At 44.8% G+C, this 25,865-nt stretch overlaps 1 protein-coding gene across 4 annotated transcripts; it reads right to left on the bottom strand.

Annotated features, from left to right (window-relative positions):
• Positions 1-1,699: 1,699 nt before the first annotated feature.
• Positions 1,700-20,325, bottom strand: ncoa6 (nuclear receptor coactivator 6). 4 transcript variants are annotated; one of them, XM_004918530.4, is made up of 15 exons: positions 20,161-20,325; positions 18,248-18,366; positions 17,887-18,147; positions 17,603-17,758; positions 17,398-17,517; positions 16,409-16,537; positions 15,366-16,172; positions 14,923-15,069; positions 13,504-14,569; positions 12,217-12,326; positions 7,718-10,450; positions 7,442-7,510; positions 7,214-7,241; positions 6,717-6,838; positions 1,700-3,995 (listed from the first exon to the last, which is right to left on the bottom strand). In XM_004918530.4, exons 3-15 carry the CDS (start codon positions 18,110-18,112, stop codon positions 3,949-3,951), a joined length of 5,760 nt encoding a protein of 1,919 aa, XP_004918587.2. In that variant the 5' UTR covers positions 18,113-18,147; positions 18,248-18,366; positions 20,161-20,325; the 3' UTR covers positions 1,700-3,948. The 4 variants fall into 4 exon arrangements, with proteins under 4 accessions (XP_004918587.2, XP_002932921.3, XP_012808163.2 ...); XM_002932875.5 differs by having other exon boundaries at positions 13,504-14,572; positions 15,366-16,169; XM_012952709.3 differs by having other exon boundaries at positions 13,504-14,572; positions 20,132-20,324.
• Between the last annotated feature and the right edge of the window lie 5,540 nt (positions 20,326-25,865).

Raw genomic sequence — 25,865 nt, 5'->3', positions numbered from 1 at the left:
ATTTTTGTTTTTCCTATCTGATAAGAATTTGTCCCTTCTGAGCAGAGGGGGGTGCCCTGTGACGCTGTATTTGCAATGGCACCAACAGCGGTGCTTTTGTACCTGGGCAGTGACCCTCTTGCTCGGAAAAGGGGTTCGTGTTGGAGTATCTGTTGCGCAGCGTACACGCAAACTTTTCGTCCACTGGAAGGGAGAAAAAGTCGACCCCTCTGGTCGAGTCCAGGTTTTTAGTGACACTTAGCTCCCTCCTAAAGAGGGGATGGAATTTAATTCTAAATATAGTGTGTTAGCTCTTAGCGTGCGTAAGATGATGCATAATCTCTTGTGGGTATATTAACAGTTGTGTCCGTGTTTCAGACTGAGTACAGATAAATTATTTTGGTGTGGCTGTGTGCGTTGACATTTTATTTGTATTTCGTTTGAGAGGGGCTGTTGAACTGTAATGTTTGTCTTTAACTGAACAAAAAAAAAATTATAAAAGGAGAAAACACAAAGGATTAAAAAATTATTTCAAGTATTGTTTTGTCTTGGTTCTTTTTTCGTGAATGAAAGGGTTTATTTCACATATATAGGGATTCGGACAAATCCCGAATCGAAATTAGGGTAAGGAAGGGTTAAAAAGAGCACCTATGTCATTGCATGTCCTAAAGTCACACATGATTATGGGTTTGGTTTTGGTTCGGAATCCTGCAGAAAAAGTCTTGGATCTGGCCAAACCCCAAATTAAATCTGGTATTAAAGGAGAACTACACTACCCAAACCTTATGTTTGGGCTTCTCTACTAGGGCCGACCTTATGGGGTTATTGCAGGCAGGGGTCCTAAAGGTGGCCATACACGTAGCAATTCTGATCTTTTCTGCGACCGATCGTTTACCCCCCAGTGACGTTCAGGGCTGAACAATCAGATGTGGAGGTAGAACAATAGGAATTCTACCTCCACCTGCCAATTCAGCCCTGACGCAGATTTTGTTTGGGCGCCCAATCAAAATCTTTTAACATGGCCGATCGACGAGATGACCGATATCCGCAGCCTTTGCGATAACCGTCGTCTCATCAATTCCGCCATATCATTGGTGTGTTTATGGCCAGCTTAAGAGATCTAAAAACACAATTGGTAGGCTGCAAAGGGGGATGGGCTTTGTGTGGTTTGGTTAAGCATAATGGGGTGGGGTGTGAATTAGGTGGATCAGAGGTGTGGCCAAGCATGCAGTGCCTTTTTTTCTCCATTGGTGGGCAGTTGTATTTGGCAGGTCCCTACACCCAGGGGTGTCCAAGAGGTTAAAATGTAAGGCCCTGTAAACTTACTAGTGTGGGGCCCCATGGTTCCAAATGACTGCCCTGCAAAGGCCACTACAGCCCTTTAATAGTGAAAATCTGTGCCTCTCAAGATGCCCCAATACCTCCCCCATCTTATTTTCGTGCTGATTCACTGCAAATGCTCTGGGCAGATTTCAAGTCACCCATAGCTTAGGGACCCCCCCCCCCCCCCAGTCAGAGCATCTCAGCTAGACACACTGAGCATGTGCAGGGTCACTGACAATCAAAAGATGGCCTAATAAGATCGAAGATAAAAACTATCATATCTAGCTATATTTTCTTGGGCTTTAGTTCTCCTTTAAACTCTCCCCTCCCCCCCCCCACCAGTGAAGAAAGTCCAGTTGCAAAATATTTAAGGAAATTAAACCAATATGCACAAATGTAAAACGTCCATATATTTATTACAAACTTGTCCACTGGTCCAATTCTACAACAAATTAACCGTACGATTGTTAACAGTATTTACAACATTTACGTCTCCTAATCCGCTGCCATAGTCATTACTCTTCTATATAAATACAGTACTTCAACAAACACAAAATAAGTGGAGTTTTTACATCTGGTAAATTTTTCACAAAAAAAAAAAAGACAATGGAACCACTTCATATTTGTTTTTTTTCAGTTAATCCACTAATTTCATAGCTTAGTAGTTCTCCCCCTTGTGACTTCATGTGGTGGATTTTAAAAAGCAAAATGACAGGGCTGTCAATCTCATTACTTAAGAAATTCACATTAAAAATAAAGCATTCAAGAGCGTTCAATGTGTTGTTGGCTCTTTAAAAGTGCAAAATATACCCAGAATACGGCGTTTATCTTCCATTTATTCTTCACCATAAAAGGGAACTGCTCATCCTTATACTTCCCCTTTAAATCGGTTCTGTACAGACAATTACCTACTGCTATTCAGACAAGGATTGGGAAAGTTTTGGTCCTGAAGATGCTGCTAACTACAGTTATCACCCTGACATCTTTCTGCTGTTGGTGATGAGATGCTGGGAGCTGTAGATCAACATCTCTAAGTAAAGATCCTGGGAGTTGTAGATCAGTGTCTTGAAAGGCTACAAATGGACCAAGACTGATTTAAGCTGGTAAAGGTGGCCATACACGAGGTCGCCAAGCGAGCGGATCTTATCCCAATATCCCCACCTACGGGTGGGCGATATCGGGGGAAAATGTTGGCTAATGTCCCTGGGGCCAAACGATCAAATTATATTGGCGCCAATGGGGCAGTTGGTTCGGGACCGCATAAATGAGCCAATGTGGTCCCCAATCCAACTAAATCTTTTAACCTGCCCGATCGATATCTGGCCAATTTCAGGTCAGATATCGGTCGGGCATGCCCCTCGTTCCTGCCCCTACACGGGCCGATAGGCTGCTGAATCGGTCCAAGGGATCGATAGCAGCTACAATCAGCCTGTGTATGGGCACCTAAATACATGGAGAGAGATATGCTCATTGGGGCGACCTCATGAAATTACCATATATCACCATGTACGGCCAACTTAAACGAGTGTTGGTCCACTTACAGCTTTTGCGATCTTCAACTCCCAGGAACTTAAGGTCCTGGTTAAGATTCACTCGCTTGGAGAGGTCGCCAAGGGGAGCGTGTAGGTTAATTAGATCAAATTATATTGGCGGCAATGGGGCAGTCAGTTCGGGGACCGCATCAACAAGCCGATGCGGCCCCCGATCCGACTGAATCTTTTAACCTGGCCGATCAATATCTGGCCAATTTCAGGCCAGATATCGGTCGGGCAGGCCCCTCGTTTCTGCCCCTACATGGGCCGTTAAGCTGCTGAATCGGTCCAAGGGACCGATATTGGCAGCTACAATTAGTATCTCACCATAAACATCTCCACCTGAATTTAGCTCCACATGGTTGGCCAAATCTCTGTCTGATTTAATCTCCAACGATTGGACCATAAAGTGGCCTACAAACATACTCTGGACTGGATAAATGCACCAACGTGGCCCTAATCCAATGGGATTTTCAAAGTTCAATTGGGGGCAATAAGCTGCAGCGGCCAAGTTTGCACCTTTGATCTGCCAGTGTGTGGCCAGCTTAGCCGGCCAATTTACCAAAGATCTGAGGCAAACATTAATAAATGGAAGATGAAGTCTCATTATAAACAAGGTATATTTTCTCTTCTTATTAACTCCTGGTATTCCACAAGTGGTTTAATGACGATTAAAAATGAATAATTAAAAAAAAAAAAAAAAGTATTTCTCCTTCAAATCAGAAAAAAAAAGCCGATAAAACTGTACAACCATTTAATCTCCCGCTGGTAAAAAAATAGAGCTCTCTCAGAGCAAGCAGTCATTTTACATATCTGTCCGAAGTTTAAAGAGAAAAAAAATTTGGGATGCACCAAGTTCATCAATTTTAAATTCGGCCGAAAATCAGATCCTACACGAAAGGTTCAGCCGCATCTCGAACCAAATTTGAGGGGGAAGAAAAACTGAAGAAAAACTGAATAAAAATGCACTGCCTTCGGTGGGTTAAAAGTCACATGACATTAAGAGTTTGGTTTTGGCTAATTCAGCCAATTTTGGGGGAGGGAGGGAAAGTGCTGGGGGACACGGGCAATTCCCAAAACCGAATCCTGGATTTGGTGCAAACTTGAAAAAATTCTACTTGGATTTCCTTCGTTTGGGCTGGGTGGGACTAGCTCCGGATTCTGAAACACAGAAAATACAGATATAAGGGATTTATATTGTCACATCATGAGTTTAATAGACCAGTAACACATTTTATTCATTTGAATTCAGCACTGGAGTGCCCCTGCCCTCCAGCATTCAGTCTTATTTAGCTTATAGGGACACTTAGGACAAAAAGACCTTTAATGTGAATGGAAAGCAGCACCAGTATCACATAATTAACCCCTTTCATTACATCATTTTTTTCACCATAAGTGTTATGACAACGGCACAAGGGGCAGTCTGACCATTGCTGTTCTCTAACAGGAAACAGAAGTGATCGAAATGTCCATGTCCGCCCGTCAGAGTGTTATTAAATGGAAAGTTCTCACATGGAGCAGTCACAAACCTCTATTCTGATTTCTCTACCATTGCTACCATTTCTTATCTCTCACTGTTAAATCAACCACTGGCATACACTGGCCATACACCTACATTCTGAGCCAAATCCGGCTGATCGCAAAGACTGCATCATAATGGGTGCCTATGCAGGTCTATTGGGAGAGAAGGGGGGGGCAAGTGGCATTTGTCTTGTGGGTAAGCGGCTGTGATCTCAGAGGCTCATTGTTAAGGTGGCCATACACAAGCCGATTGTAGCTGTTGATATGGGTCCCTTGGACCGATTAGGCAGCTTATTGGCCCATGTAGGGGCAGAAACGACGGGCATGCCCTGAAATTGGCCAGATATCGATCGGGCAGGTTAAAAGATTCAAGCTGGCCATACACGTACCGATAATATCGTACGAAATGAGGTGCGTGTATGGCGACTCGCCAAGGCGACCGATATTGCAGAAGGCTGGTGATATCGGTCGACACGCCAATTGGGCGGGTTAGAAGATTTTGATTGGGCGCCATTGAAGGTGCCTGAGCAAAATCTGCCTTCAGGGCTGAATCGGCAGAAGGAGGTAGAAATCCTTTTGTTTCTACCTCCATATCTGATGATTCAGCCCTGAACGTCAGTGGAGGGTTGGAACGATGGTCGCACGAAAGATCGAAAATCGCCACGTGTGGCCTCCTTTAGTCGGATTGGGGACCGTATCGGCTTGTTGATGCGGTCCCCGAACTGATTGTGCCATTGCAGCTGTTAGAATTTGATCGTTTGACCCCAGGGCCACCCGTAGGTGGGGATATCGGGAGAAGATCCGCTCGCTTGTCAACGTCGCCAAGCGATCGGATCTTAACATGTATGGGCACCTTTAGGCCAAGCCCAAAAGTCATACTAACTAACGATATGTGGTTCAACAAAAAGCCAACCTGCACCTGACTCTAGTCCACCCTCTCCCAACCCAGTGCACTGTCATTATTATACAGAGCATAGCCCGGTACCCACCTGTGACCAACTGAAGATGTGTTTCCCCAGCCCAAACCTGTGCGTTTCAGTCCGGCCCCATATCACTAAAGTAGACTGCAGTCTTGCAGTTATTTTACCCCAAGTGCAGGTCAGTACCCTATGCTCAGCAGCAGGGTTGCCTGCACTGACCCTTTACACTGAAGTGGTTAAATATACAAAGATCCTGGCCATAACAAGCAGAACAATTACTCCGTTACCTGTATGGGATATTATTACTAATTACAGTGTAATTGAGAAAGTGACATTTCCATAACTGCCAAAAACCATCACCGAAACAAAATTAAAAGTTTATTGTACTTGATTTAAATACAGAAACAAGGGCTTTTGTATTTGGATGATGGTTATCCTTTAATCATTACAGAAGGAAGAGTCTGTGCCAAAGAAAATATCTCTCTGGATGTTGGCCCACAGACAAAAGCTGTAAATGTTACATTGCTGGAGTGTATGCTGCAAAGATATTCTCCCTGTCGGTCCTTATAGACATGCAGTCATAGGCAGTACAGGTATTGGACCCCTTTTCCAGAAACCCATTATCCAGAAAGTTCCAAATTACGGAAAGGCCATCTCCCATAGTCTTCATTTTAATCAAATAATTCACGTTTTTAAAAATTATTTCCTTTTTCTCTCTAATAATAAAACAGTACCTGTACTTGATCCCAACTAAGATATAATTACCCCTTATTGGGGGCAGAACAGCCCTATTGGGTTTATTTAATGGTTAAATGATTCCCTTTTCTCTGTAATAATAAAACAGTACCTGTACTTGATCCCAACTAAGATATAATTACCCCTTATTGGGGGCAGAACAGCCCTATTGGGTTTATTTAATGGTTAAATGATTCCCTTTTCTCTGTAATAATAAAACAGTACCTGTACTTGATCCCAACTAAGATATAATTAATCCTTATTGGAGCCAAAACAATCCTATTGGGTTTAATTACTGTTTAAATAATTTTATTAGTAGACTTAAGGTAGGAGATCCGAATTATGGAAAGATCCCTTATCCAGAAAACCCCAGGCCCCGAGCATTCTGGATAATGGGTCCCATACCTGTACATACATTTCTAGGTGTCTTTAATATTATTTGGGAAATATTTTCTAACCCATTCAGTGCCACAGATACAGCAAGTACCACTGTAGGCTTCCCGGTGGTAAAACACTGTGTAGTGCCGGCTGTGCTCACCATGGCTGGCATTTCAAATTATAATCTTTATACTATGGCTATGCCACTGCTGCTAAGCCCCGCCTTCTGCTCAAGGGAGTGTGATGGGAGCTCAAGTCTGAAAACAAGATCCCTGGTTTATACATATCATACCAAGACATTCGTTTTTTATGGAACCTATCCACTCACCTTTCGAAGAGGCGGAGCCAGGACGGGCCGAGCGCTTGCGCTGTCCACTTTCCAACGCCTCTGGGGGCTCCTCCATCTTGGAGTTTCTCCGGCTCAAAGGTTTCGGCCTCTCTGTTGCTTCACTGTGGTTTGTGGGTAAAAAGTGCAAAAGCAATGTATGAGCAGAAGCAAACGAAAGAAAGCGGACCAGCACAGGAAACAATCTGTATATACGTGAACTTGCCAGTTCATGTTTATACTCACTTATATTAAACCAAAGTGATCTGACCTATGGCACAATGAGATCTGTCCACTGTGGCAGTGGTGAGGCCTAAAAGGCCTACATTTTTCCTTGGGGGTGTTGGCACAAATAGAAGGCTGCATAACCCTGTCTATTCATAAAGCAAATTTTCCAATGGGCAGAACTAGTCAAGAAAAATCCCACAGATCACATTGAAATCCCATTATAAGAACTACAATATCCGTGTAAGCGGATGGTAAAATAAAATATGACTTACCTTTCTGGGATATCCTGGGGATCATCCCCTGCAAGAGAAAATAGTCTGTTAACCCTTGATGTTTGTCAATCTAACATTGTGGCACAGAAAATGTGGGAGTGACTTTTGCTATAGGGGGAGTGACCAAAACAAAAATGTCTCTCGTGCTTATCATGAACACAGCAGTAAGAGAGAAAGGTATATGATACAGGAAAGAAGAAAAAAATTTCAGATATTAAAGGAAATCACCAGGTTTTTCTGGAGCGCTCTCCTTGTTGCTTGCAGGTCGTTCTTCTTGTCTCGAACTTTTGGAGGAGGCTTAACATGCAAAACATAATATTATTATTATATTAGGGTGGGGAGGGGTAACATGATTCTGCAGGCTGGCTGGGGTACAAATGAAAACGAATAGTAAACTAGCACACTGTAACCTTTCTCACACTAGGGTGCCAGTGGGATGGGCATCTCTATAAAATGGACAATAAAAATGCTGGAGGCTAGTCTAGTACACAGTCGAGTACATACCTGTTTCTTGTGTGGTTTCTGCCGAAACATTATCCAAGGTGGTATCATTTTTCTCTGGTACAGTGTTCCCTACATGCTTGAACTCCCCATGGATTGATGACTGAGCAGCAGATGGAGCAGGCACCCCTTCTTTAGAACTGGGGTTTTGAGGACATAAAGAGTCAGAAGAGATTGCAGTGGTGACCTCTGGATCAGTAGTAGCCAAGTTGGCTAATGGGGGAGTTTTGTCTCCATCTCCAAGTTCATCTTTGTTTGTTTCCAAACTGTCTTTTAGAATGCCACCAGTCACATTCTTATTGACCGTAGTGAACATAAGCTGCTCAGTCTGGTCCACCTTGGGCTGACCCTTGGATGATGCCGTAGAGTTCCTTACGCTATCGCTGGGAGGAGAAACCATGGGCTTTGAAGGTCCTGGAGGGCATTCTTCAGATGCTACACCCAAATTAGAACTAATATCTTCTTTGTTGCTCTCTTTAAAGGGTGTTGGTGGTGGAACAACAGATGGAGACTGAGCAGGATGTGCAGTGTTCTGAGGAGGGGTAACTAGGACCGGTCGAGTTGTTTGCATACTGGTGACAGCACTAGAAGGTGGAGTTGAAGAAGGTGGTCCAGCAGAAAACTGAATATTCTGTGGAATATGTAAAGACCCCACTACTGCCACAGACTGAGGAGCCAAGTTTGAACTGGATGCTGAAGTGGAAACTGGCATATTCCCTTGTTGTGATCCCTTCATAACTTGTATGATGGAAGGAGAATTAAAGAAAACAGGAGTGATAAACTGAGGGCGCGCAGTCGACTGGGAAGCCTGCTGCCCTTCGGACACGATGACCTTGTTGCCCATATTCTGCACATTAACCACAGTTGGCATTAACGATTGCTGCTGCACGTGGGAAGTCATGGGGCCAGTTGTGGTAGAGGAGGTTGTGATGGGGTTTGAAGTGACAAAAACAGTTATCTGGCTCTGAGACACTGAGCTGGAAACAGATGTCTGGCCAGCTGGCCGTTTCATTGCAGAAGATGGAAGGTTCAGAGAAACATTTGTACTGGGCTCCATGGCGTCTGTTTTCGGTTGAGCTGCATGTGGTCCAATTTGTAAAAGCGGATTAGGTGTGGATACCACTTCATTATTGTTACTGGTATCTTCTGGTACAGGAGGAATGTCAGAAATTTTGGGATCATCTGAAAGCAGCTGTAAAGGAGGTGATTCGGTTATAGGTACTACCGAGGACTTAAGACTGGAAGCAGCTGAGTGATCCAACAGCTGACTCAGAGACGTAGGTGCATCTCTCATAGCTGGCGAGACCATAGGCTTGATCTCTTCTGCAGGGGAAGGTTTACAGGGGTCCATGGGATGGAGTTCTTTTCTGGACATCTCTTCAGAAGTGGTCTTCAGTTCTTGCTGAACCATAGCTTTAAGTTCTGCCTCAGTTTGCTCCTTAAAGGCAACTTGCATTGCCTGGCTGTCTGCCTCCTGCGTGATTGCTGAGCTATCTTTAGTCTCTTCCGTTAAACCGCACGTGGCTGGAATAGAAACTGGTGGATATGGACCAACTGGAGGTCCAGGGACTAGGGACTGCATTGAAGCTTGAGCCTGCATTGCATTTCTTTGCATCTCCAGGTTGTGCAGCATTGCAGGGTTTTGTTGTGGCCCAAGCACAAACTTGTTGGCCTTTAGGTTCTGCCTGCCAGGGCTTGGGGTTGTTTTGCGACTAGAAGCAGGGCTTGATCGCCTACTGTTGCTAGGACTTGCTCGTTTGTTCCCAGCATTGCCAGTCTGTTTCCCTGCCACTATGTTGTGTGATGGGAGAAAACCAGTTGGATTGTTTACAGTCAGTCCAGGAGGAGCTTGTCCAATGGCCTTCAAGGTTGTTGGATTTAACCCTTGCTGATCAAAACCTCTGTTTAGTGTAGGCCTGGGAGGCAATGGAATATTTATCTGAGGGGGAAAAAGGCCTGCAATGGAGGCGTTCAGTCTTTCTGGAGACAGGCTGATCTCAGAAGGCTCTGTACTTGGAGGACGATTATTGGGAGTTTGAGGGTAGTAAGGTCTCGGGCTTGCTCTGTTTGGAGTCTTTGGTCTGGATGTCTGCGATGGAGTTTGCACACTCGGAAAGTGATGCCCATGAGGTCCAGGCATGGAGTTGGCATGTTGCTGCTGCTGGGGATTGGCCCCTTGAGATAAAGTCATAGAGGAAAGATTTCCTGATTTGTTCCCAGGCATCATCAGCTGATTCTGGGAAAGTAGCAAGTGAGAGGGCATGTTGTTCTGCTGCCCAGTAGCTGCTGTCTGATCTGGAATATCAGTCAGAGAAGATGTCGCAGGCGCCTCGCCCAGTGGTGACCCTGACTGATTCCCGCTATCTGGGAATCCCATCTTCCTTCCATTATTTCCCAAAGACACATTAGGCGCCATAGGGATCCTTTGCTTGTCTGGAGACGGTGGAATCGAGCCAGAGCCGTGCACATTCACCATAACAGGCATATTGCCCCCAGGCTGCATAGGCATCCTCTGAGCTTCCGAATTCAGAGATGGGCGGCGGTTAAATTCTCCTTGTGGCCCAGGAAGCCTCACAGACTTTTGGTCCTGTTGTTGCATCATCAGCATCATCATCATTTGCTGAGGAGGAGTTGGTTGTTGCCCCCCCTGGCCTTGTGCCTGCTGCCCCAACTGTTGCATTAACTGAGAAGGGATCTGCTGTAAGGACCTTTGCTCAACTGGCTGAGGTGGAAACCCTAAAAAAACAAAAATATAGATATATTTAACCAATAGTCACCCCTCTTATTCTTTTAAGCCTATCCAGTGGCAAATTAACACAGAACCCAAATCAAACATTAACTGGCCTTCAAGCTGGGCCCCCTGAGCTCATAACAAAGTTACAGATATATAGAAACATTGGGGTAACAGTCACCCTGCTATAGTTCCAGGGGTACCCAGGGCACAAATAAGCACTCACCCCAAATCCCCCCCTAGCTGGCCTTCAGGCTGGGCCCCCTTAGCCCATAACAAGGTTACAGATATATAGAAACATTGGGGTAACAGTCACCCTGCGATAGTTCCAGGGGTACCCAGGGCACAAATAAGCACTCACCCCAAATCCCCCCCTAACTGGCCTTCAGGCTGGGCCCCCTTAGCCCATAACAAGGTTACAAATATATAGAAACATTGGGGTAATAGTCACCCCGCTATAGTTCCAGGGGTACCCAGGGCACAAATAAGCACTCACCCCAAATCCCCCCCTAACTGGCCTTCAGGCTGGGCCCCCTTAGCCCATAACAAGGTTACAGATATATAGAAACATTGGGGTAACAGTCACCCTGCTATTGTTCCAGGGGTACCCAGGGCACAAATAAGCACTCACCCCAAATCCCCCCCTAGCTGGCCTTCAGGCTGGGCCCCCTTAGCTCATAACAAGGTTACAGATATATAGAAACATTGGGGTAACAGTCACCCTGCGATAGTTCCAGGGGTACCCAGGGCACAAATAAGCACTCACCCCAAATCTCCCCCTAACTGGCCTTCAGGCTGGGCCCCCTTAGCCCATAACAAGGTTACAGATATATAGAAACATTGGGGTAACAGTCACCCCGCTATAGTTCCAGGGGTACCCAGGGCACAAATAAGCCCTGGGTTTGGGTATATTTTGATATTTATGTTCTGTTTCAAATCAATATTCCTCCAAAACTGTCAAAAAATCTTGCAGATAAGCACAATTAATGGTTTCTGTGCAGATTACTTTATAAAGTTATATTTATGGAGTATTTACATTTGCTGAAATTTCATATAAAGTGTGAGAAAGGAACAAACTGCTGGGAGAGAGGAGATTACAGCAGCTTGCTCCAAACCCACACACACTGGACAATGACATACAAAGAGCTTAACAATCGCCCAATTGTGTACAAATTCTTTAAGGAATCCAAGTTTGCTCAAGTTTTGTTTGTCATAGTACAAAAATTCAAAAATGGGCAAAAGAGCATTTCGTGTAGAATTTAAGTTTAAATCCGTTTAATATTCGCTAATCCACGAGTTCTGTGGGAACAATATTAAAGGGGAACTTCACCCACACACAACAGCTTTTTGAAAAGTTAACATCATTTCAAGCAACTTTGCAATATACATCAATTAAAAAATATGCAGCCTTTTCATGATTGTTAATGTAATAATATGGTTTGGAAGAGTTCCCTAAGCCCCACCTCCTAATGTGTATGTCCAGCTAAAGGCCAACTTAAGCCTCACTACAGCAATGGTGTAACCGCTGCTTAGGGATGGGATTCAGTTCAGCCAAATCCTACAGAAAGTACTAGGATCTCACTAAACTCCATATTGAATCCTGGGGGGTTCGCAGTAACCCAGCAGCCTTTCTAAGTGTAAATCGACCTAACAAGGCATCAGCAACTACAGCAGACAGGCAGGGACAGATAATAACCATTGCTGCATTATAAAAATGGAATGATAAACAACTTTGGGGCATTATCACAGATAGAAGGATGTAGGTTCTCACCTGCTGGCCTGTTGGGAAATTCAGAGAGTTTCTGTGCAGTTTCCACAGCACCTCCTTGTTCCCCTCCTATCCCCAAGGGGTCTGGGTCTTCCATGCGAGGTTCAGGGGCACTGGAAAAAAAGATATTAAAACAGTAAAATATATTATATATATATATATATATATATATATATATATATATATATATATATATATATAAACCCAGGGCTTATACACATATATATGCCTGTTATCCAGAAAGTTCAGAATTACGGAATGGCCATCTCCCATAGACTCCATTATAAGCAAATAATGCTAATTTTTGAATATTATTTCCTTTTTCTCTGTAATAAAACAGTACCTTTTACTTGATCCCAACTAAGATATAATTACCCCTTATTGGGGGCAGAACAGCCCTATTGGGTTTATTTAATGGTTAAATGATTCCCTTTTCTCTGTAATAATATAACAGTACCTTTTACTTGATCCCAACTAAGATATAATTACCCCTTATTGGGGGCAGAACAGCCCTATTGGGTTTATTTAATGGTTAAATGGTTCCCTTTTCTCTGTAATAATAAAACAGTACCTGTACTTGATCCCAACTAAGATATAATTACCCCTTATTGGGGGCAGAACAGCCCTATTGGGTTTATTTAATGGTTAAATGATTCCCTTTTCTCTGTAATAATAAAACAGTACCTGTACTTGATCCCAACTGAGATATAATTAATCCTTATTGGAGGCAAAACAAGCCTATTGGGTTTATTCAATCTTTAACTGATTTATATGTTGACTTAAGTTGTGGAGATCCAAATTACGGAAAGATCCCTTATCTGGAAAACCCCAGGTCCCGAGTATTCTGGATAACAGGTCCCATACCTGTATTATAGAAGAACTATAACAAGAAGGGATCAATTAAGTGTTGCTATAGCAACAACAAAATATTCTCTACTGCCAATGGGACTACATGTTAAGAGAAAGAACATGGCAGCTGTTGTGCAGGCAAAAAAGCCACATACCCAGTGTACTCTCTATATAAGAAAATAAAGAGAAGGGAATTTGTACTGGGAAAGGGAGGAGTCACTGTGTATGCTGGTGATTAGGGATGCACTAAATCTATCATTTTATAATTTGGCTGAATAACGAAACCAAAAGATTTGCCTAAAAAACTGTCAGTTGTCCAACTCTCAGGTTCAGATTTTTGAAAACAGAGGATTAGGTCCAAATATGAATCTGCAAAAAGTGATAGGATCCAGCCAAATCCTTGATTCAGTGCATCCCTACTAGATATAGTATCGCACCCACCTCATTTGTTCCTCGCTCTGCTGGTTCTTCTTCTTCCTTGGTGGCTTCTTCTTCTTGGGTTTGGCCGGAGTGTTATTGTTTGACTTGTTGTTAACCCCAAAGTGCCCAGCCGAGATATCACTCTGCAGCAGGTTCACCAGTAAAGGGCTGGTCAGTGTCACATCCTTATTAAGAGGAAAGGACGGGTTCTGGCCACACCCCATCTGATTTCCATTTCCCCCTTGGCCAAATGGCGAGCCGAAGGGTAGCCCATGACCTGGAAAATGCTGCCCTGGCCCAGAACCCCCTGGCATGCCCTGCATGTGCTGTGGTGCCATGTTGCCAGTTGGTGGCATGGAAAGATCAGGAAGTAAGGAGTTTAGATCACTGCCAGGCTGTGCCACACCATCTCCATGTGTTTGTTGCAAGTGTTGCCCCGGAACTGGGGCTCTAAGTACTTGTCCTTGCATGTTCACCCCCTGGGAACTGTTATTTACAGCCCCTTGCTGAGAAACCTGTCCAGGGAACTGCACCATGGCATTCTGCAGTCCAGCGTTTGCTCCCCTTATAATCTGATTGGGTCCTCCCATAACCCCTGCTGGGCTCTGTGCATTAAATCCTTGCTTATTACCCTGTATAATCTGCTCCATCTGCTGCATCATGCTCTGACCCTGGGGTGTCATCATCTGGTTGTGTGACTGTAGCATTTGTTTGGGTGGGGTCATGCGCTGAGGTGCTTGCCCCATATTTTGGCCCGGAGATGTGCCCATCATCTGTCCCTGGGGCATGAGCTGGTTCCGAGAGAGTACCAGCTGCTGAGCCTGTGTGTTTAGAGGGGCCTGCCCCTGAAGGTTCACCATCTGGCCTTGGGAAGAGATGATTTGCTGTTGCATGCTGAGTAGATGCGACTGATTGGCTTGCTGGTTTTGTCCATGCAGGCTGGCCATGTTCACCTGGTTCACTACACTGCCGCCAGCCTGCTGGTTATTCAGGTTGCTGTGAATTCCCATCAGGTTGTTCTGCATTACATTTGGACCACCATGCGACACCTGCATCTGACTGTGCGAGGATCCATTCACTGAGCCCCCTACTGGACATGGATAAAAAGATAAAATGCAGAATCACTCTATAGCACTATATTATATATTAATTAAAGCAAAAAGTGACAAAGCTATTAGCTGTACTATCCTTCCCATGACTATGTTATACTATTTCTTACCACTAGAGGGAGCCCCTACACAGTGCTTTCCCTCTATCTCTTTGCTGTGGGCTATTATATATGTTCAGGGTATATGTATAAGTGCCACTCACAGCAAGCATAAGAACAGCTACATGCCACCCTATCTAAAGATGGTAGAATTTTCTAGAATTATTTTTTAAATGTCACAGGGCCTAAGCCACAAGGGCTTGTGACCAGAACCTCCAGCTAATATTGTGTACCTGTTGCTTGTCCACTTGTACTGCCTTGTTGCTGCAGCCCTGGCCCATTAGAAGGTGATCCTGCTGCGCTAGGTGGGGTCTGGCCTTGCAGAAAGTTAGCATTTCCTTGACCTGCTTGGAAACCTGGGGGGAGGCGCTTGGTAACTCCTAAAAAAAATAAAGCAAAAGGAGCTGTAGTTAAAACATTTTACTCCTACATTTAATGTACAGAGGCCTGGAGAGTGTAGTGACAGATTTCATTGTGAGATTTACAGATTTAGAATTAATACAACTTAAGTATGAAATGTTATTATATAATGTTTTCTAACCAACAGGAGGCGCTCCTGCCCGACTATAATACTTTCACTACTACGGATGGAAAATATTCAGCTGGTAGAATACATCTCCTCCATCCCTACCACACGTTCTGGTCCTAACAGAGCACCCAACCAGAAAGCACTTACCTGCATGAATAGTCTGCGGCCCCTGATTTTGTTGCGGTGCCTGCTGCATCATGAAGCCCCCGGCAGCAGTTCCCTGTGTTATCATCCCACCACGGCTGGGTGAGCTGACTGGCTGCTGCTGGAAACCTTGTGGCATAGGTGTGGCCTGCCCTGAGCGTGGCCCCATGGCCTGTTGCTGTACTTGGTTCACAGTAGGGGAAGAGGCCGGAGAGCCCTGCTGAAAGGATGACGATGGAGATGAAGCAGGAGACTTGCTAAGATGAGGCTGCTGCAGAGGTGTGGTGACCCTAGATGGCCCCCCCTGCAGAGGCTTCCCTGGTGGGCCACTGAACTGGTTTGGGTTGGCCATAGAAGGAAAACTGGTGTGAGTCTGCGTGGCTTGCTGGCTTCCAAATGGATATGGAGGAGGGGGGTGGGATGGCGTCTGCACTGTGGCTAATGAAGGCCTTTGAGGGAACTGCTGTTGTTGGACTGGACCTGTGTTCATTGGAGACTTCTTCCATCCCTGGTTTAGTGTCCCAATGGCTGTTTGGGCAGGAGGAGGCTGCAGAGCCCCTGAAGCAAGCTGGTTCCAGCCGGGTGGTATTGGAACTTGTGATGGACCGGCAAAGGACTGGCGCATCCCTTGGGAGACCTGGGCATGTTGGGGAAGCCGAGTCTGCTGTTGAAACTGCTGGAAGTTGGCCGAATTCATGGGTCGGTTGGCAACCACATTCTGCATGGGATGGATCTGGTGACCCAAGGAACCAGATGGGTGATTCGATTGCTGGACATTCAAGCCGGACACAAGAGGATCGATTGTATCTGCTGGGGGATAAAAAGAATAATATGAAGCCATCTTGTTCCACAGAGAACTCACTGGGAAAGATCCAGCCACTTAATGACTAGTCACTTAGCAGGTAGCACCAGCCTTAGTTCCCTGTTGTTCAATAGCAGGGAGATCCCAGTGCTATCTACAATAATAATAAAACCAAGAAATACAAATAAACACAACCCAATAAATATGTATAGCAAGGGGGTTCCAACCCTGATCCTATGTGTACCTTGCTGAGAGGGAGGCCTGGGTGTTCTTGGCATAAGTTCATTGCTTCCACCAGGAGTCATCATGGCAGAAGAGACATGAGCACCCTGAGACATCATAGCCATGGAAGGGTTGTTCATCCGGATGATGCCTAGGCAATAAAAAAAAAAGGGAATATTTTGGTGGATCAAGAAGGAAGACAAATGGAGAACATGCTTACCCATTGTAGACAGTGCCCAAGTTTGAATCAGACTCAATGCCCCTATAACTGCAAGGTAGCAATGCATTCACTGAGCCAACCCCTTGCTCAGCTAGAACCTCTACCACAGATGGTGGATAAACAACAGTTACAGACCACTTGGTACCAGAATGTTTAACTTTAGCGCTCCAGGTGTTTTAGAACCCTGTCAACCAGTTACCAACCAACTAAAGGGGTAAATGTCTAGATAAAGCAATTCAGATTCCCAGCTATACTAATACATCTGAAGATGGAACAGAACTTACCGATATACCTGGTATTTATATATTATACCTGTCTATGAAGATTTTCATTCATCCAGGTCATGGTATATCTAGTATAAATAAATTTAAAGCAACTGGACTTGTTTAGTAATCATTGAAGACGTTTCACTACTCATCCGGATGAGTAGTGAAACGTCTTCAATGATTACTAAACAAGTCCAGTTGCTTTAAATTTATTTATACTAGATATATATTATACCATTTCAAAAGCTAGGGGTGTGGCTGTGTGTGCGCCAGATGCTTCATTTAAGTGCAAGGAAGGGGATATTCTATCACCTACCCCAGTAGTTCCCAAGTTAGGGGGCCCAAAGCAGTGGAAAAGGAGGGGTCTTCACCTTAAGGTCAAAATATGGTTTATTTACTATCTTGGGAACTATAAGAACGGCCGTTAAAGACCATTTCACCTTCCTATAAACCAAAGTGGTCTGACCAAATGTTGAAACAGGAAGGGGGGCCTGAACCCAAAATGTTTAAAGAGCTCTGACCTACCCGTTCCGCCTTGCATTGCAAAATTGCCATCTAGTCTCATAGCACTGTTTGCTGCCACTGGACCATTCATCCGTATGTCCTGTGCCCGATGGGGCAAGGCGAGGTTTATTGCACCTTCCCCTAAAATATATTTCAGCGTAAGGAAATATGCAAAGGACCAATTATAAAAAGACAAAAAACAAGGGCAGAAGCAATACGGTTATACCTTCAATTTGGACAGACAGAATTCCTAGGTCCCGTAGTTGCTGGTTGTTACTCTGAGCGAGGAGGCGCAGCCGCTCAGCCGCTTCCCTTGGGATGTTGAACGTTACCCTGACGCTGTTCCATGGCTCCACCTTCTGAACTCTCAGCTGGTCGGACTCTACACAGGGAGGACATGCAATTTGAATGAGTTTGTTTGCATGTTACCGACTAGCACAGGGAAACCCAGGGAGATCATGTATTTGCCCCCCCCACCCCCCATGCCCCTGAATAAGTTGATTACTATACCCATGCTAACGAGGCTTGGAACAGTATTCAAAATCTTGTCTAGCTTTTGCTGGAAATCAGTGTCTCCAATATCTCCCTTGAAAGCCAAGAAAATGGTAGAGTCTGCTTCTTCTAATCTGAGCTCATCTTCTATTCCGGAGTCGGTGTCTCCATCTTGCGGTTGTGAAGGGGACGCAGGAGGTCTGGTCTGGGGCTCTCCTGGGTCAGGAAGGTAGTGGGAGGCCATGACCGTGTGTCTTCCAACTCTGTGACAATGACACTCTGTTGAGGAGTCAAAAAAACACAACACACAAAATGTCAGAGCTCATATCTATAAAAAATAAATGTACAAACGTACAACCTGGATTTGCAGTTCCCTTACCAATAATGTTCCAAGTTCTTCCCTTTTCCTACGTTTCTACACCGTCTGATTTTGTCAGATGAATGGCAGAGGCAGGCATCTTCAGTTATTTCCACTACCAGGATCTCCAATTTGTTAGCCTGTTGAGAAAATTATAAATAACTTAGATACGAGTGAAGAAAAAAATTTACCCCCCCCTTCACTGGTGATAACCACAAAAGTCTATGGAGGGCTAATTGCTTCCCCCTTCCATCTCAGCTGTAAATTGCACTGCCCTTAGTGTTTAAACAATGGCCACTGAGTATTATGCAATTTGGCCAGACAGACAGATATTAACTGGGTTAGCTGAAAAAACTGACCACCTTGGTCCATTCCCAATAGGTCTATACAGGCCTCAACATTACCCAGGCGGAGACTAATCATGTGATTTGGACAAATATCCATGGGGTTAGCGCTAAACAAGCAGATCATAGCATGCATGTCCAGATAACCAGTTATCTCAAGGGTATTTGGGAGAAAAACAAAAGGAAAGACTTTTTGGTATATTCTGAGGATAGGACGACCTTCACTGAAGGCACTCTGAGCTTACAACATCACTGGCTAAACATATGCTAGTCATTGGTACGTAAGCATATGCTGTTGGCTATGGATGTGAACTGAAATGACAAATATTTATAAATGCAATTCAAATACTTGTACAATTCAGAGTGCATCAACTTTGCCTTAGTCGTGTCTCGTTATTGTCATATCGACCCCCTCCAGCCCTAGCCTAGCAACCTTCTTATATTTAATATTTCACCTCTTTAAGATACTTAATGCTTTGACTTCTTCCAAATCCTCAAACTAAAACCTAATATCAGTACATCAGTAACTATACCAGCTCATCACATTAGCCCCTGCCTTGCCCAGCCTAAAGGGCAGTTTGGGTGAGACTGGGGATGCATGATGATTGGCTTAGATATTCCTTGAAGACCATGATGTTGAGCAACATAAGTTCCTAGCCATTCTTGGAACAATCGCAGGATGAACGTTTTCATAAATCTGTAAACTTGCCATTGTTGTAAAGGAGAAGAAGGTTAAATAAACCCAGGCCTGGGTCATTATCTACCTGATGACACAGGGGTGACAACTAAGCACCATTATTATATAGTTTAGCAAAGATGTGCCTGCTGCCTACCTTCTTATCAAGTCCATAACTGGTCACTCACAGCCCCCGTAGCACTGAAAGAGGGAAGGCAAATTGGTGGGACCTTCTATACCTGCCACTTCTATGGATCTGGAGACATCATCATCATTTACTTATAAAGCGCCAACACGTTATGCAGCACTTTATTAAGCAATATGTGGTGTAAAGCCTGATGCTCTAGCCCTATAAACAGCACCCAACCCTTTGCTGCATATCCCAGCAGCCCTCACCAGCCACAGGGTGAAAAGGATAGGATAGGGGGGACATTAATAAAGCCACTGGGTCCTTATATCTCACTTATATCACAATGCTGATGGGGCTTACAGTTAAATATGTCCTTGTAAATAAGCACACCCTAATGATAGTAACATAGTAAGTTGGGTTGAAAAAAGACATACGTCCATCACGTTCAACCATAATGCCTATATCTATATGATGGATGTCAATATCAAATATAAATTACACTAGAGGGTTGTAACATAAGGGCTAGTGCAGCCCCACAGTACCTAAATCCCACTATAAAGAAACATTAAAGGGTAAGTAAAATGCCTTCATTACACACACTGTCTATTATGCAAGCAGACATTTGCAGTGCATAGGACTCCAGCTACCCAGTAGGTACGAATAGGTGTTAATGGCAGATATAAGACCAAATGCACAGTTACAATGTTTACATTTCGCCATACAGGCCCAGTTATGCATGCATATAACAAACATACCCATTCTCATTATTGTGCACCCCCCTCACCTCGCACCGGACACTTGGTTCCTTCCGCTCCCGGGAACAACGAACAGCAACGAGGCCCAGCCCGTACCACTAGCTGCAAGCGGCAGGGGGGTGTTGACCTCACAATAAGCACTAAACTGCAAGGAAGCCGCGCTTGCGTACACCCCTGTCAAAATGGTAGAGTCCGCCCGACCAATGGATTGGCGAGAGGCGTGACGTCAGTGCGGCTGAGCCCAGGAGAGGAGTACGGGGGTAGTTCCGTGCTAGGCAGGGCTACGGCTTGCCAGAAAGTGGGCGGGACTTGCCAGAAAATGGGCGAGGTTGTGCGCAATGAAAGGAAGTGTTTCAGTGTGGAGGGGATGCTGACACCGTCTGACCTCCATGACAGGGACAGAGACACCTGTCCCACAGCTTTAGGGATGTTTTATAGTTTAGCGCTTGGGATGTTCTGCTAATACAGCCTTCAGGCTTGGGAAGTTGGCTTTTATGGATAAGGGTCCTTTCTGGTGGTTTTTTTTTTAAGGCTGCTAAAAAAGACATTTTTTTTTAAAAAAAACCACCAAAATGGATTTATGCAGATTATTTTCTTTGAAGTTTATTGTTCTGCTTTATTATTTCAGAGAGAAAAATTATTGAAACATTTTTGCAACCATAGGGCTCTGTGTGAAACAGCACATGTTGTAAAACATTCCAGAGATGGGTTTCTGGTTAATAGATCCAGCAAACGGCATGAAGGAATGCTGAGAGTTATAGCTCTTAAAGGAACAGTAACACCAAGAAATGAAAGTGTATAAAAATAATTAAGATATAATGTACTGCATTTGCCGAAATCGCGCCGCCGCGTGTGCCACCGGCGACTTACATGTTCGCCGGTGGGATGGCAACTCGGGGAGATTAGTCGCCCGCGAACAGGGAGATTTGTCGCGGGCGACTAATCTCCCCGTGTGCCAGAGCCCTAAAGGAGAAAAGGCAGAGGCTCATAGCAGATAACAGATAAAGCCCCATTATATTCTACAGAGCTTATCTGTTATTCGCTATGTAACCTGTGCCTTTTCTCCTTTTTTCCAGCTTGAATGTCTGCCCCCGGGCTACACAGCGGGGTATTTATATAAACTATAGTAGGGTTTCTGTAGCAAACACCCCAGCTGTACCAGTGCAGGAATGGCTGCCCCCGGGGCTACACAGCGGGGTATTTATATAAACTATAGTAGGGTTTCTGTAGCAAACACCCCAGCTGTACCAGTGCAGGAATGGCTGCCCCCGGGGCTACACAGCGGGGTATTTATATAAACTATAGTAGGGTTTCTGTAGCAAACACCCCAGCTGTACCAGTGCAGGAATGGCTGCCCCCAGGGCTACACAGCGGGGTATTTATATAAACTATAGTAGGGTTTCTGTAGCAAACACCCCAGCTGTACCAGTGCAGGAATGGCTGCCCCCGGGCTACACAGCGGGGGTATTTATATAAACTATAGTAGGGTTTCTGTAGCAAACACCCCAGCTGTACCAGTGCAGGAATGGCTGCCCCCGGGGCTACACAGCGGGGGTATTTATATAAACTATAGTAGGGTTTCTGTAGCAAACACCCCAGCTGTACCAGTGCAGGAATGGCTGCCCTCGGGGCTACACAGCGGGGTATTTATATAAACTATAGTAGGGTTTCTGTAGCAAACACCCCAGCTGTACCAGTGCAGGAATGGCTGCCCCCGGGGCTACACAGCGGGGTATTTATATAAACTATAGTAGGGTTTCTGTAGCAAACACCCCAGCTGTACCAGTGCAGGAATGGCTGCCCCCGGGGCTACACAGCAGGGTATTTATATAAACTATAGTAGGGTTTCTGTAGCAAACACCCCAGCTGTACCGGTGCAGGAATGGCTGCCCCCGGGGCTACACAGCGGGGTATTTATATAAACTATAGTAGGGTTTCTGTAGCAAACACCCCAGCTGTACCAGTGCAGGAATGGCTGCCCCCGGGGCTACACAGCGGGGTATTTATATAGACTATAGTAGGGTTTCTGTAGCAAACACCCCAGCTGTACTGGTGCAGGAATGGCTGCCCCCGGGGCTACACAGCGGGGTATTTATATAAACTATAGTAGGGTTTCTGTAGCAAACACCCCAGCTGTACCAGTGCAGGAATGGCTGCCCCCGGGGCTACACAGCGGGGTATTTACAGTGGTGTGAAAAACTATTTGCCCCCTTCCTGATTTCTTATTCTTTTGCATGTTTGTCACACAAAATGTTTCTGATCATCAAACACATTTAACTATTAGTCAAAGATAACACAAGTAAACACAAAATGCAGTTTTTAAATGAGGGTTTTTATTATTTAGGGAGAAAAAAAATCCAAACCTACATGGCCCTCTGTGAAAAAGTAATTGCCCCCTGAACCTAATAACTGGTTGGGCCACCCTTAGCAGCAATAACTGCAATCAAGCGTTTGCGATAACTTGCAACGAGTCTTTTACAGCGCTCTGGAGGAATTTTGGCCCACTCATCTTTGCAGAATTGTTGTAATTCAGCTTTATTTGAGGGTTTTCTAGCATGAACCGCCTTTTTAAGGTCATGCCACAACATCTCAATAGGATTCAGGTCAGGACTTTGACTAGGCCACTCCAAAGTCTTCATTTTGTTTTTCTTCAGCCATTCAGAGGTGGATTTGCTGGTGTGTTTTGGGTCATTGTCCTGCTGCAGCACCCAAGATCGCTTCAGCTTGAGTTGACGAACAGATGGACGGACATTCTCCTTCAGGATTTTTTGGTAGACAGTAGAATTCATGGTTCCATCTATCACAGCTAGCCGTCCAGGTCCTGAAGCAGCAAAACAACCCCAGACCATCACACTACCGCCACCATATTTTACTGTTGGTATGATGTTCTTTTTCTGAAATGCTGTGTTACTTTTACGCCAGATGTAACGGGACACGCACCTTCCAAAAAGTTCAACTTTTGTCTCGTCGGTCCACAAGGTATTTTCTCAAAAGTCTTGGCAATCATTGAGATGTTTTTTAGCAAAATTGAGACGAGCCATAATGTTCTTTTTGCTTAAAAGTGGTTTGCGCCTTGGAAATCTGCCATGCAGGCCGTTTTTGCCCAGTCTCTTTCTTATGGTGGAGTCGTGAACACTGACCTTAATTGAGGCAAGTGAGGCCTGCAGTTCTTTAGATGTTGTCCTGGGGTCTTTTGTTGCCTCTCGGATGAGTTGTCTCTGCGCTCTTGGGGTAATTTTGGTCGGCCGGCCACTCCTGGGAAGGTTCACCACTGTTCCATGTTTTTGCCACTGTGGTTCGCTGGAGTCCCAAAGCTTTATAAATGGCTTTATAACCTTTACCAGACTGATAGATCTCAATTACTTTTGTTCTCATTTGTTCCTGCATTTCTTTGGATGTTGGCATGATGTCTAGCTTTTGAGGTGCTTTTGGTCTACTTCTCTGTGTCAGGTAGCTCCAATTTAAGTGATTTCTTGATTGAAACAGGTGTGGCAGTAATCAGGCCTGGGGGTGACTACAGAAATTGATATTGAAATTGAAAATTGAAATTGATAAACCACAGTTAAGTCATTTTTTAACAAGGGGGGCAATCACTTTTTCACACAGGGCCATGTAGATTTGGAGTTTTTTTTCTCCCTTAATAACGTAAACCTTCATTTAAAAACTGCATTTTGTGTTCAATTATGTTATCTTTGACTAATAGTTAACGGTTTTTGATGAGCAGAAACATTTAAGTGTGACAAACATGCAAAAGAATAAGAAATCAGGAAGGGGGCAAATAGTTTTTCACACCACTGTATATAAACTATAGTAGGGTTTCTGTAGCAAACACCCCAGCTGTACCAGTGCAGGAATGGCTGCCCCCGGGGCTACACAGCAGCTTATTTATATAAACTATAGTAGGGTTTCTGTAGCAAACACCCCAGCTGTACCAGTGCAGGAATGGCTGCCCCCGGGGCTACACAGCAGCTTATTTATATAAACTATAGTAGGGTTTCTGTAGCAAACACCCCAGCTGTACCAGTGCAGGAACGGCTGCCCCCGGGGCTACACAGCAGCTTATTTATATAAACTATAGTAGGGTTTCTGTAGCAAACACCCCAGCTGTACCAGTGCAGGAATGGCTGCCCCCGGGGCTACACAGCAGCTTATTTATATAAACTATAGTAGGGTTTCTGTAGCAAACACCCCAGCTGTACCAGTGCAGGAATGGCTGCCCCCGGGGCTACACAGCAGCTTATTTATATAAACTATAGTAGGGTTTCTGTAGCAAACACCCCAGCTGTACCGGTGCAGGAATGGCTGCCCCCGGGCTACACAGCGGGGTATTTATATAAACTATAGTAGGGTTTCTGTAGCAAACACCCCAGCTGTTACCAGTGCAGGAATGGCTGCCCCCGGGGCTACACAGCGGGGGTATTTATATAAACTATAGTAGGGTTTCTGTAGCAAACACCCCAGCTGTACCAGTGCAGGAATGGCTGCCCCCGGGGCTACACAGCAGCTTATTTATATAAACTATAGTAGGGTTTCTGTAGCAAACACCCCAGCTGTACCAGTGCAGGAATGGCTGCCCCCGGGGCTACACAGCGGGGTATTTATATAAACTGTAGTAGGGTTTCTGTAGCAAACACCCCAGCTGTACCGGTGCAGGAATGGCTGCCCCCGGGGCTACACAACAGGGTATTTATATAAACTATAGTAGGGTTTCTGTAGCAAACACCCCAGCTGTACCAGTGCAGGAATGGCTGCCCCCGGGGCTACACAGCAGGGTATTTATATAAACTATAGTAGGGTTTCTGTAGCAAACACCCCAGCTGTACCAGTGCAGGAATGGCTGCCCCCGGGGCTACACAGCGGGGTATTTATATAAACTATAGTAGGGTTTCTGTAGCAAACACCCCAGCTGTACCAGTGCAGGAATGGCTGCCCCCGGGGCTACACAGCAGCTTATTTATATAAACTATAGTAGGGTTTCTGTAGCAAACACCCCAGCTGTACCGGTGCAGGAATGGCTGCCCCCGGGGCAACACAGCAGGGTATTTATATAAACTATAGTAGGGTTTCTGTAGCAAACACCCCAGCTGTACCAGTGCAGGAATGGCTGCCCCCGGGGCTACACAGCAGGGTATTTATATAAACTATAGTAGGGTTTCATGATAAGATTCTGTAGGTTCTTCTATATAAACATTTAAACCTGATATCCCTGAATAAACTGCACGCAGGTAGCTGCACTGAACATAACTCTAAACATGGAACTTTCTTTACAGTTGCCTTTGTCAAAGTTCAGTTTTCCACCCAGGTCGTATAGATGTCCAGCTTTGAAAAAATAATGTGCAAACGTCAATATTTGGTTCACAGTTTTTTTATTCTGAACATTAGAATATATTTGATAAGGAGATCTGAGCACCCAACAAAATACTGCTAAATACAGGAGGTGCATTTAGGTGTATCTTGTGCCTATAGTGTAAGACAGTGATCCCCAACCAGTGTCTCAGGGGCAACATGTTGCTCCCCAACCCCTTGGATGTTGCTCTCAGTGCCCCCAAACCAGGGAGTTATTTTTGAATTCCTGACTTGGGGGCTAGTTTTGGTTGAATAAAAACAAGATTTCCTACCAAATAAAGCCCCTGTAAGCTGATAGGGTGCATAGAGGCTGCCTAATAGCCAATCTTAGCCCTTATTTGGCACCTCCATGAACGTTTATGGTGCTTGTGTTGCTCCCCAAGTCTTT

Source organism: Xenopus tropicalis, chromosome 10 (genome assembly GCF_000004195.4).
Source record: "Xenopus tropicalis strain Nigerian chromosome 10, UCB_Xtro_10.0, whole genome shotgun sequence".
In the NCBI taxonomy this organism is placed as follows: domain Eukaryota; kingdom Metazoa; phylum Chordata; class Amphibia; order Anura; family Pipidae; genus Xenopus; species Xenopus tropicalis.
The sequence above is the reverse complement of the archived record's forward strand: the minus strand, read 5'-3'. Positions and strand labels throughout refer to the sequence as shown.